This window comes from Xenopus tropicalis, chromosome 6 (genome assembly GCF_000004195.4).
Source record: "Xenopus tropicalis strain Nigerian chromosome 6, UCB_Xtro_10.0, whole genome shotgun sequence".
In the NCBI taxonomy this organism is placed as follows: domain Eukaryota; kingdom Metazoa; phylum Chordata; class Amphibia; order Anura; family Pipidae; genus Xenopus; species Xenopus tropicalis.
Genome location: NC_030682.2, coordinates 118319928 through 118333288, shown reverse-complemented (window position 1 = coordinate 118333288; position 13361 = coordinate 118319928). Strand labels below are relative to the sequence as shown.

The following is a 13361-nucleotide window of genomic DNA, read 5'->3' as shown; positions in this document are numbered from 1 at the left end:
GCTGCTCTGTATCTGTAGCTGCTGCTCTGTATCTGTAGCTGCTGCTCTCTGTGTCTGTAGTTGCTGCTCTGTATCTGTAGCTGCTACTCTGTATCTGTAGCTGCTGCTCTCTGTATCTGCTGCTCTCTGTATCTTTAGCTGCTGCTCTCTGTGTCTGTAGCTGCTACTCTGTGTCTGTAGCTGCTGCTCTGTATGTGTAGCTGCTGCTCTCTGTGTCTGTAGCTGCTGCTCTGTGTCTGTAGCTGCTGCTCTCTGTGTCTGTAGCTGCTGCTCTGTATCTGTAGCTGCTGCTCTGTATCTGTAGCTGCTGCTCTGTGTCTGTAGCTGCTGCTCTCTGTGTCTGTAGCTGCTACTCTCTGTGTCAGTAGCTGCTGCTCTGTATCTGTAGCTGCTGCTCTCTGTGTCTGTAGCTGCTGCTCTGTGTCTGTAGCTGCTGCTCTGTATCTGTAGCTGCTGCTCTGTATCTGTAGCTGCTGCTCTGTATCTGTAGCTGCTGCTCTCTGTGTTTGTAGCTGCTGCTCTCTGTGTCTGTAGCTGCTCTCTGTGTCTGTAGCTGCTGCTCTGTATCTGTAGCTGCTGCTCAGTGTCTGTAACTGCTGCTCTCTGTATCTGTAGCTGCTGCTTTGTATCTGTAGCTGTTGCTCAGTGTCTGTAGCTGCTGCTCTCTGTATCTGTAGCTGCTGCTTTGTATCTGTAGCTGATGCTCAGTGTCTGTAGCTGCTGCTCTCTGTATCTGTAGCTGCTGCTTTGTATCTGTAGCTGCTGCTTTGTATCTGTAGCTGATGCTCAGTGTCTGTAGCTGCTGCTCTCTGTATCTGTAGCTGCTGCTCTCTGTATCTGTAGCTGCTGCTCAGTGTCTGTAGCTGCTGCTCTCTGTATCAGTAACTGCTGCTCTCTGTAGTTGGTACTTTCTGTATCTGTGTGTTGTTCCTGGTAGCTCCAGTATCAAATGAAAACAAAACCCCATACATTCCAAGGAAAAACTCTCCCACACTGATATGGAGAAGGCAGGAAGGAGGCGCCTGCCAGTAACCAGTCAGAGTTCCCCTTTAAATCATCTGCCCTCCTCACACGGAAAAGTTTGATCGCCTGAGAGAGTTCAGTAAAGTTGGGAGCGGGGTTGAGAGAGTCGAGTCCGGCAGCAGCAGCAGGAGCACTACAGCCCCGGCAGCCGGAAGCCGCTATGCTTGACACTCTGCTTTATACTGTCACCGGGCTTGTGCTGGGGGGCCTCCTACTTCTGCTCCTACTACCGAGAAGGCAGCGGTGAGTACGAGCTTCCCAAGTTCATTGTCAGGGGCACTGCTGCCTATGGCTCTTCCTGTCGCCTATGAACTTAGACCCCAGGGCAGTCACTTCTCTCAGTGTCTCCCAGCAGGGGCCCCAGGTGCCATGTCTGTCCTGTGTACTGAGGGCTCCTGTGTAAGTGCCTAGCCCATCACTCTCTGTGCCTTACTCACAGCTTGGCACTGGCAGCATTGGACACTTGCAGGTGCTATAGAGGTTATTAACCTGGTCTCCATTGGGTGGAAAAGTATGTTTATTTAATTCCTAACCCCTTATTTAGCATTACTATAGCCCCATTTTTTTTGTCACATACATGTTCTATCTCTTCATTGTAAAGCTGAGTTGAGTGATTATTGAACTCTTTCAAAACTCCCTGATTTCACAAGGTGCCATTGATCTTAATGTCCATTTCAATAGGCTATGCTAATCTTTGTACCTGACACTTGAACCAGGTCAGTGGACAAGTGACAAAATATTTCAAAGGCAATCGTGTGGCCCCTTGCAATTCCCTCGCAGTAGAAATACTGACTACTGATATTTGTAAACTGCAGCCACCTGATCCATAAGGGCATTTCAGGACATATGCCATTGAAATAAATGAAGGTTAATTATGTTGGACACTTGCTGAGCTTGAAATCACATGGGGGTCAATACATGCTGAATCACCCCATGTTTCACTTAGCTGATAACAAGGGTACACATTTACTATAATATGATCGCTATCCTTTAGTCCCAGTGATATCCGTCCCAGTGATAAGTATGCCCTTAATTAGCCATAAGTGGCCTTCAGGCTGGGCCATCTAGGGGCTACCCACACAGCTTAATAACCTTTGCCTTAAGGGTTTTGTGCACACATATATTTGGATGCAGCTTTCTGTGGGATGCCTTGAGGTGGCTGCAGGGTGGACCAGTGTAAATGTCAGTACTTCATGCGTTGATGCAGTTGGTCTGTTTTTTGTCTGACACAAAAAATGCATTCTGCTCATTGTTATAATGATTTATCTCCTGTTACCATGGCAGATGTAGCCAGAGGCAAAAGACACCGCAACACAGGGCATAAGAAAACTCCCCCTTAAAGTGTTGGCTAGGTACTAAATACTGAGCCTGGACTGACATTAGGGAGCTGTGTAACTGCCACCTACTTAGAGCAAGCTGTATGGACAAGGCTGTAGTGGTTCTCTGTGGTATTTCTGGGTTGGCCCTACAACCTGAGAATCAGGGCAAAAGTTGGGACACCCAGCATTCAAGGGTTGCCCTGATTTTTTAAATCATTCTAGAATGTATCTGGTATTTCTTTCCTATTCTATAACAAACCCTTCTGAAACCCTCACCTTGGTTTCTTCCATGAAAAATGTCATGTGGAATTTCACATTGTGTTAGATTGCCAGCTTGTTGTGTTAACTGACATGGAAGAATAAAGTAATCACAGATTCCTCTATTATGGTTTGTGATACACTTATTGATATCTGTGAATTTCCCAAAAAAATTCAGTATGCGACAATAAATGAAATACAACATCTTTATTGTATAATATATATATATATATATATATATTTGAACAAACTGGCCGCTTCTCACAGGTCTTATGCAAAACAACATGAAAATATATTTGGAAATATAACAAAGCCTGACTTTAGGCTGATCTTCCAGCCTTTCTCAATAAATACATATATATATATATATATATGTATTTGTTGTATAATCTATATATTTGCAAGGCATTCATTTAAACACACTTCTTAAAAGTATTTGGTCCTTGTATGTTTTTAAAGATGAACTAGCATTTGTATCTTTCTGTATCAGGATCATATTGTTACATTACTTTCTTAGTGTATTTGTTGTTTCTGTTATTGTAATAGGATTACTGTTACCTGTGCAATGTGAAAATAATTGGGACAGTCAAGAATTTGATATGACTACTCAGCCCTTTTTGTATCACTGTATTATTATCTTTACTAATACTCATAGGGCTGTGGCAGAAGGCATTTTTAGGTACCTGCCATGGATCTCTTCGCATTGACATGGATGGCCTGTGTGGCAGGTCATTTTTAATGGGGGATGTAAAGGGATCCCCCAAAGTAAAGATATTCCAATAGATTGAAAAAACAATTTAGCAACGCAGGTTTTTACTATTTAGAAGACGCACCAGTTCTGACAGCTTAACCTCTTTCTCCAACTTTGACCCTAGGAATATCTGTAGAGTTCAGAGTGATTCAAGGTTGCTTTATATTTATGAAAGGCAAATCTTAACCCTCAAAGCTTAAAGGAATGCACCTAAACCAGTATTATCCCTCCCTTCTAGAAATGCACAGCAGCTATGGAATTATTAGGCTCATGTTTTTAACCTGAAAAGTGCCAGTTGAATACCTCTCTGTGTACCCTCAGCCTTAATGAGAAACACCAAACCCAAGGTGCCTAATACAATTGATTAGCTAATCTCACATATCTCATTTCCCAGAAAACCTACTGTAAATAGTGAGTTAGAAGTAGAAAACCAAGTTTTCACTCCCAAAATCAACAAGAGCAGGAACCAATGTGAATGCAGCATTCCTTCTTCTCCGTTCCTACCATGTAGCACAGTGATCCCCAACCAGTGGCTCAGGGGCAACATGTTGCTCCCCAACCCCTTGGATGTTGCTCTCAGTGCCCCCAAACCAGGGAGTTATTTTTGAATTCCTGACTTGGGGGCAAGTTTTGGTTGAATAAAAACAAGATTTCCTACCAAATAAAGCCCCTGTAAGCTGATAGGGTGCATAGAGGCTGCCTAATAGCCAATCACAGCCCTTATTTGGCTCCTCCATGAACTTTTATGGTGCTTGTGTTGCTCCCCAAGTCTTTTTACATTTGACTGCAGCTCACGAGTAAGAAAGGTTGGGGATCCCTGATGTAGCACATCCCTTCTCTCTTACCTGCATCCCCTTATGCCCCTGCTTAATGGCTCATCTCCAGCTCTGTGTTCATGTTACTCTCTATTTTCTTTCTTTTAACTGTGTAAGGTGATCTCCCTGTTGCCAGAGTTAGAATAGATGCTAACTTGTAACAGAGAGATGTTAGTCAGAAATTCACAGACATGAAGCAAATAAGGCACAGGGATAGGCATCGTACACTGCAACACAAAATATTATGTCATATTTATTACATATTTATTACAGTGTGCATCACCAGTGATGTTGCCCATAGCAACCAATCAGCAATGAGAATTTAACAGTCACCTACAAGTTAGGAAACAAAAGCAACGATCTGATTGGTTGCTATGGGCGACATCACCAGTGATGTTGGCTTACACACTATGATGAATTTGCCCCTTAAACTCTGACCACCAAATGAGGGGAGGGGTAGTCCCACAAATCACTGGTGCACAAATGGTTGCAATAAATAGGGTAAGCGCCCCATTTGCATGTTATATAGAGTGTGTGCCTCTTTTCATTCTTAGTATTGCAGTTTATGATGTATGCAGGAGTGTGTCAACTGTAGGTTGTGTACATATATAGAGAAATGGAGATACATGGATGTAGAGCTAACCAGGGAGTGTGGCAGAACCCCATTGTGGCTATTCTGTGTCTCTCTGCACATGTACTAGGAGAACAAGGAGATCATGTTGAGTGCTATTCTCGTGTTACTGTTTCCTGTGACTCCTGTTTCCTATCAATTATATCCTATGTCTCTACTTCACTTAACTCCTATTCATATTGAAATTGTTTCCTGAAGTTTCCCATGTGCCAGGGTTTATAGAATTTAGGTCAGATGTGCATGGCGTGACTGCATAGGGAGCAGTGCCATTAGTATTTTGCACCAGAGTGGGTTGACTATCAAGCTTACAACAGGTGGTATTATAGTACCCTTATGTCCAACACATGCCCACTGCTTTACCTGAGCTCCTCAATCTTCCCTTCTATCGCTGAAGGCATATGCCTTGCTTGCCAGTCTGCTACTTATCGCTACTTCCAAACTTCCATTATCTCCTTGGCCTTTGTCAAGTCACTAAGCATAGCCAGTTCTAGTATTTCAGACAGATCACTCCAGTATACCCACTCTACATCGCTTATGTCTATCAGCTTATATTTAAAGCCACAAACATATTTTAATCCTTATTGATTACATGGGCACATTTCAGTATATATGAAATGTGTTGATTGTATTATTACAGGGAGGATTTGTAAGTAAAGAACAAGGAAACCCTCAGCATCAATTATTGCTGTCTGTTAGGGTGCCTAAAAAATAGTGCAAATTCACTTTACCCAGCACCCAAATATGCATGATTCTTATTAAAAAACTAGACTTCAAAATGTCAATGTTAAAATTTCCCTATAGGTCATGTTGATCATTTTAGGCTGATAGGGCTTCTTTTGTAAGTGCAGGTATAGGATTTCTTATCTGGAAACCCATTATCCAGAAAGCTCCGAATTACAGAAAGGTCATCTCCGACTCCATTATAAGCAAATAATTCTAATTTTTAAAAATGATTTCCTTTTTCTCTTTTACCGTTATAAAACAGTACCTTGTACTTGATCCCAACTAAGATATAATTAATCCTTATTGAAGGCAAAACAAGCCGATTGGGTTTATTCAATATTTAAATGATTTTTCGCAGACTTAAGTTATGAAGATCCAAATTACGGAAAGGTCCCTTATCCGGAAAACCCCAGGTCCCGAGCATTCTGGAGCCATCTTATTGAGGAACATGGGGGGATCAGATAGGCAATATAAAAACATCAGGCAAATACTTTTATGGCTAAATTATAAATAGCATGCAAAAGCAATGTTATGATGTTGTAAAACAATGTAAATTTCTGGTGTTACTATCCCTTTAAAGAACTTCCAGATTAAACACAGCATTCCTGTTGCTCATCAGTTCTGCACTGCTGGCTTTCTGAACTTCCAGGAATTATTGCCACAAATGCTGTTATATATTATTTGGAGTGGTCTGTACATTTAACAATAGAATTGTTCCTTGGCTGATTACGGGAATGTCCTTTGTTTCTTTAAAATTATTTAAGAATCTTTTTGTTATATGAATTCATTTTTTGAGTTATTTAAGTAAATCTAGTTCTACTTTTGTATACAGAATTGAACAGTCTTACAATAAGCACAGTATGGTATGAAAGAATTTTAGTAGAACAGATTTGCATAGAAATATTTTCCCCCCCACTGAGGCAAATTAGAGAGGCTTCAGAAGAGTTTTTGCCTTCCTCTGGATCAACTAGCAGTTAGCAAGGTTATGTATAGGCATAAAAGGTTGAACTTGATGGATGTGTCTTTTTTCAACCTAACATGCTATGTTACTACTGCATGTTACTATGCGAAATGTTGACTAGTATATTTCACCTATTTATAAAAGTGCAGATTTTGTTTTACATCAGAAAACTGTACAACTCTAGAATCTAGAGTGTCATAGAATGCTAGAAAATAGCTCAAAAGCTGTCGCTTTTGTAAAAAATCTAAACAGCAGCAGTAGTTGTGGGAAACAGATTATATAAGTTCTGCCAGCAGTTATCTGTTGCACTTGTTCGAAGAAGCGACCAATATCGCAAAGGCTGTGGATATCTGTTGACGATCTTGACGATCGGCCGGGATTAAAGTTTTTGATCGGACGCCGTTGAAGGCGCCCAAACAAAATTTACATTTAGGGCTTAATTGGCAGGTAGATGTAGAATTTCTATTGTTTATACCTCCACATCTGACGATTCAGCCCTGAACGTCAGTGGAAGGTGGGAACGACCTTTTCCTGCGACCAATGGATGCATGAAAGATCGTTATTGCTACGTGTATGGCCACCTTAAGACTTTGCACTTTATATCAGGAGTGAGATTTTTTATCTTTTGAATATGAACTTCATATTGATGTTACCATAATATATACAGGTAGGGAAACTGTAAGGCCTTTATCCACAAAGCTCAGAATTACTGGAAGGGAATCTCCCACAAAGCAAATAATTTCATTTTTTTTAATGACAGGAATACCGTCATGGGAAAATTTTTTTTTTAAAAAAATGGATCAATTAATAGAGTGTCTCCAGCAGAATCCTGCATTGAAATCCATTTTTTAAAAAACAGATTTTTTTATATTTAATTTTGAAATTTCACATGGGGCTAGTCATATCCTTCATTTCCCATGGTGCCACAGCCATGTGACCTGTGCTCTGATAAACTTCAGTCACACTTTACTGCTGAGCTGCAAGTTGGAGTGATATCATCCCCCTCCCAGCAGCCGATCAGCAGAACAATGGGAAGGGAGCAAGATAGCAGCTCCCAGTAGGTATCAGAATAGCACTCAATAGTAAGAAATCCAAGTCTGACTTGGGACTCCTCCAGTTACATGGGAGTAGGAGAAACAATAAGTTACCTGAAAGCAGTTCTAATGTGTAGCGCTGGCTCCTTCTGAAAGCTCAGACTCAGGCACAAAGCACTAAGATGGTGACTACACGCCAATATTACAACTAAAAAAATACATTTGTTGGTTCAAGAATAAAATTTTAAATGATAAAGTGAATTATTTGCTATGTAAACAGTGTAATTTGGAAATAAAAAGTATACCCTAAAAATCATGACAGATTCCCTTTAGGCTGCATAAAGCCATATTGGGGGTAGTACAACCCTATTGGGTTTATTTACTGTTTAATTAATTTTTAGCAGACTTAAAGCATGGAGACTCAAATTACAGAAATATCCCATATCGTCATCCAGAAAACCCCTGGTTCCTAGCATTTTGGATAATCCATCCCATACTTATATTTACTGACTTACTACAGCAATCTATGTAGTTTCACTACTTGTCAGCAGAAGGAAAGCATGATTCAGCACCGTGCAAACCTTTCATCTAACCAGATAAGGAAGTTTCACAACGCCAGTTCTGACACGTACAAACCCATATATAGCGCAAGGATTCTTTTGACCAATTCTCTCATTTTACTAGATAACTAACCCTACTTCCTCCTGAAGGCTAAAGCAATAACCCCATGAGGTTACTCATATTCAATATGAATACGTGTACATATAACTAAGGACATTTATTTTCTGATAAATCTGTTTCATTTTGTGTGTGTTTGTTGGTGCATTTTATTACCAGAAAACTTCAGTTTATCTAAACCAGGGATTTCTGCTTGAGCAGTACACCTATACAATGTTATACAAGTATGGTATTAATGAGTCGATGAAATCCCTAATCCGATGGGAAAATCAAACCTGCCCAGTCGATACCTGGCCAATTTTTGTCCAGATATCAAGATCAGGGAGGCCCATTGGGGGACCACACATAGGCAGATAAGCTTCCAAATCGGTCTAAAGCAGTGCTGTCCAACTGGCGGGCCCCCTCTGTGTGGCCCCCACCTGTCTGGCTGCTGTGACTGCTTAGTTGTGTGTAAGCTTTAAATGGTATCAGTACTGAGATGAACTGGCCCCCTGCATTGTTCACACCTCAGATTCGGGCTGTAATCCCCCTGTATTGTTTAAACAGGTAATCCCCTGTATTGTTCACACCTTTTAATCCCTGCATTGTTCACCCTCTGCATTGTTCACACCTCTGGCTCAGACTGTAATCACCCACATTGTTCACCTGTTCACACCTTTTAATCCCTACATTGTTCACCCCCTGCATTGTTCACACCTCTGGCTCAGACTGTAATCACCCACATTGTTCACCTGTTCACACCTCAGACAGACTGTAGGAGCAGTAGAAACACACACATAAACCCTGCACACTATAAAAAGAACATATACTGAGATGGTACTGCAATTAAAATTTTAATATATAGTGTAACACTATTTTGGCTATAACGAGGTAAATCCAGGCTAGTAGGTGATGTAGAGCATGAGTTACATAGTAACATAGTAAGTTGGGTTGAAAAAAAGACATATGTCCATCAAGTTCAACCATAATGCCTATATATAACCTGCCTAACTACTAGTTGATCCAGAGGAAGGCAAAAAAACCCCCATCTGAAGCCTCTCTAATTTGCCGCAGAGGGGAAAAAATTCCTTCCTGACTCCAAGATGGCAATCGGACCAGTCCCTGGATCAACTAGTACTAAGAGCTATCTCCCATAACCCTGTATTCCCTCACTTGTACTGAGAGCTATCTCCCATACCCCTGTATTCCCTCACTTGCTAAGAATCCATCCAGCCCCTTCTTAAAGTTATATAATGTATCAGCCAGCACGACTGATTCGGGGAGGGAATTCCACAACTTCACAGCTCTCACAGTAAAAAAACCTTTCCGAATATTTAAATGGAACCTCCCTTCTTCTAAACGAAGTGGGTGCCCTCGTGTCCGTTGGAAGGACCTACTGGTAAATAAAACATTAGAGAGGTTATTATATGATCCCTTTATATATTTATACATAGTTATCATGTCACCTCTTAAGCGTCTCTTCTCCAGTGTAAACAGACCCAACTTGGCCAGTCTTTCTTCATAACTGAGACTTTCCATACCCTTTACCAGCTTAGTTGCCCTTCTCTGGACCCTCTCTAATTCAATAATGTCCCGTTTGAGCACTGGAGACCAAAACTGAACAGCATATTCTAGATGGGGCCTTACCAGCGCTCTGTAAAGGGGAAGAATAACCCCCTCCTCCCGTGAATCTATACCCCTTTTAATACAGCTCAAAACCTTGTTTGCCCTTGCAGCTGCTGCCTGGCATTGCTTGCTACAGCCAAGTTTATTATCTACAAGGACTCCAAGGTCCTTCTCCATTATGGATTTGCCTAGTGCAGTCCCATTAAGGTTATACGGGGCTTGCATATTTTTACATCCCAGGTGCATGACCTTACATTTATCCACATTAAATCTCATCTGCCACTTAGCCACCCTGATTGCCAGTTGGTCAAGATCCTGCTGCAGGGATGTCACATCCTGGATAGAATTGACTGGTCTGCAGAGTTTTGTGTCATCTGCAAACACTGATACATTACTCATAATACCCTCCCCTAAGTCATTTATGAACAAATTAAACAAAAGTGGACCCAGTACAGAACCCTGAGGGACCCCACTGAGGACCTTATTCCAAGTAGAGAATGTACCATTAACAACCACCCTCTGTACCCGATCCTGTAGCCAGTTTTCTATCCATGTGCAAATGACTTCACTAAGACCAATAGACCTTAGCTTAGAAAGCAGTCGTTTGTGGGGAACGGTATCAAATGCTTTGGCAAAATCCAAATAGATTATATCTACTGCATCCCCACTATCCAGCTTCTTACTTACCTCATCATAAAAAGCAATTAAATTGGTCTGACATGACCTGTCCTTCATAAAGCCATGCTGATTACTGCTCATAATGGCATTCTCCACTACATAATTTTGAATGTGATCCCTTAACAAGCCTTCAAATAACTTGCCCACCACGGATGTCAAACTTACAGGCCTATAATTGCCAGGCTGAGATCTTACTCCCTTTTTAAATATGGGAATGACATTCGCCTTCTTCCAATCCTACATGCGACCCTCTTTCTTAGGATGGGCCTTCGCTAATTGGAAGAAAGCTGGATAGGAGCTGAGGGTGTAGTTGAACTACAACTTGTTGATGCTGTGTAGTGCAGATGGTATAAATGGACGCCACAGAGGTTATTATGGTGAACTATAATACAGATTTATTTGTCCAAGATACAGATGTTACGCAGGGTTATCATACTCACAGACAGTCAGATTGAGATGGTACAATAAGGAAATGCTCTTTTGCAGAAGAGAGGGTATGCACCGTTTTATCCCACCTCTTGGTAGAGTCTGGGCAGGGAAACACACCTCTCAACCAGTACCCCTTGGGAGGTAGTCCAAGTAGTAGGAACTCCTTCAGGTTGATAACTTCTAGTGGATGAGTCTTCCGGGTGAGTAGGATCAGGGGTTATCCTGCCTGTCTATCTCTACTCCGTAGCCCTGCACTGAGGCAACATTGCCGGATAGGAGAACTACTCCTGAATCTAATCACTCCTTTGGTGGGGCTAATGGCTGCCCTTTCTAGCTAGAGCTGACTATGCTCACATTCCTAGAAAGTGCTATTAAACAATCTGACTGTGCTTGCTAAGTCCTCGTTCACGGGGCCCTAGGACCCCTAGGCCCTAGGATACAATCGCTTCTGGGGCCTACTGTCTGCTCCCAGGCTCAGATGGAGCTCTGCTTGGAAGACAGCATGCACCCAAAAGAGGAACTCACACCTTCCTGCCAGACACTATATCAGTCTGCAGGGGGCGTGAACAACCAAGCTAAACCTATAGGGAACAGTTACACATCTAAAACCTGAGTATAAGGGCTCTTACCCAATAAAAATAAAGGCATGAAGAGGTAGGATGTAAAGCCATAGGGAGCTTAACCCTGTGTGTGCCATACTCTGCCCCATGCTGCCTGTGGCAGGGGTTTGTTCTAGAAGTTTGTTGTTTGTTAGCGGTTGGAAATAGTCATTATATGGTCCATAAGGTGTGTAATTATGTGCTGGGGGTTGCTTTGCTATCCATGGGGGAGGAGGAGGCATATGGATTCAAGGGTGTGTCTTAATATGACATAATAAAATTCTTTCACATATGAATCAAGGGTGATATCCCTACAGTGAGCACCAACCATTTGGGTTTTTGGATATGGTCTTAAAACATGGGTGTGGTTTGAAGTGAGTGTGGTTTAAAAAGGGGGAGTAGTCAAACTGGCTTCCATTATCAGCCCTCCACCATGTAGGCCAGAAAAATTCCAGCCCTCTGTACCACAGAAGTTGGACAGCACTGGTCTAAAGGACTCAAATCGGCATCTTAAATCTGCCCATGTATGGCCACCTTAAGTCTGAGTGACAAAAGCACTGATGAATAAACTCTCATTCCAGTGAATACAATGTGAATGGCATCACGGTCGGACTGGGGGGTGAAGGGCCCACTGGGGCTTCCGCCCCATGGGCCCTGCAGGTGTCCCCTAATTCCCTCCTCCCCCACCCTTGCAGGGGCCCCCCTTACCCCCCTCGCAGGGCCCCTCACCCGACGTCCTCCCCCGAACGCGCGTAATTTAACGCGTCGGGGCAGGAGCGGTCGGGCAGGGGGAGCACAGGTAAGGGTCAGGTCTGGGCCGCCGGGGCCCACCAGGATTTTTCCCGGTATTCCGGCGGCCCAGTCCGACCTTGAATGGCATAACCCAACCTAAGAACAGATCTGCACCTTTCTTTTAGAGTTAAGGTATGTGAGAGAATATAATCTGTGTATGGAGATTCTCCGGTACAGCCCCCCTGACTTGGATGGATTCTGTTCTCAACCCCTAGCCTTCAGGGCAGAGCCACATACTCCCATACGCCTTCATAACGCTTCCATTCAAAATTCTATGTAAACCCTGAGATCTCTTTAGGGTTCTGACTCTTGGTGAGTTCAGACTTCACAGAGCTTGTGTTAAATAAACTTTTATCTTTCACGTTAATTGGTCTCCGGTAACTGAATTTTCCCGACAGGTTTAAAGGTATAAAGTATGGTTTTACTCCTGTGTTTTACCGTTTAATGCCCATTAACTTTTTTATTGACCATTTTATTGACCAGGCGCAAATGTGACGTCACGCGAAGCTCGTGCGTGACATCACTTCTGCGATCACCCTGACATCCCTACCCTCTCACCTCGCACCCCCCCCAGTCCCATCGTAGATGGTTTACATTAGAGCAGGGGCAAAGTTTTATATACTGCCATTTTTTGTTCCTCTGTTTAAAAATCATATTCGTTGAAATTCTGCCCCATTTGTACATTTAATATTATGTGCTGTGCCCTCCTGCTGCCATTTCCAGCATGTCAAACAAATTACACATTTGAAAGTCACAACAAAGAGGGAACTGACAGGCTTTTCATCAGCATACAATTAGCAACAAACAAGCTGCAGGGGCAGTTGGTAACATAGGGGCAAGATTCAGCAAAGCTGAAATACATAAAACATGGAGACTCACTGTGAGCTGTTATGTTAATGGCACCGTGACAATCACATCCTTTGTGCGGTTGATTCAGCAGTGGGTTTCCACTTGATATCCGAACTAAGGGCATCAGCTGATTTCCTAGAATGAACTGGTTAGATGATTGAAATGCATTCACATTGGGCTGTGTAACAATTTCCTGTTTCTTGTTTTAATATGCCT

At 42.4% G+C, this 13361-nt stretch overlaps 1 protein-coding gene across 1 annotated transcript in view; it reads left to right on the top strand.

Moving 5' to 3' along the window:
* The first annotated feature begins 1141 nt into the window (after positions 1-1141).
* Positions 1142-13361, top strand: part of cyp7b1 (cytochrome P450 family 7 subfamily B member 1) — a 109277-nt gene continuing 97057 nt past the window's right edge. The window contains 1 exon segment of the mRNA NM_001127039.1: positions 1142-1266. Within this exon segment, the coding sequence (NP_001120511.1) occupies positions 1184-1266 (83 nt within the window). The 5' untranslated portion in view covers positions 1142-1183.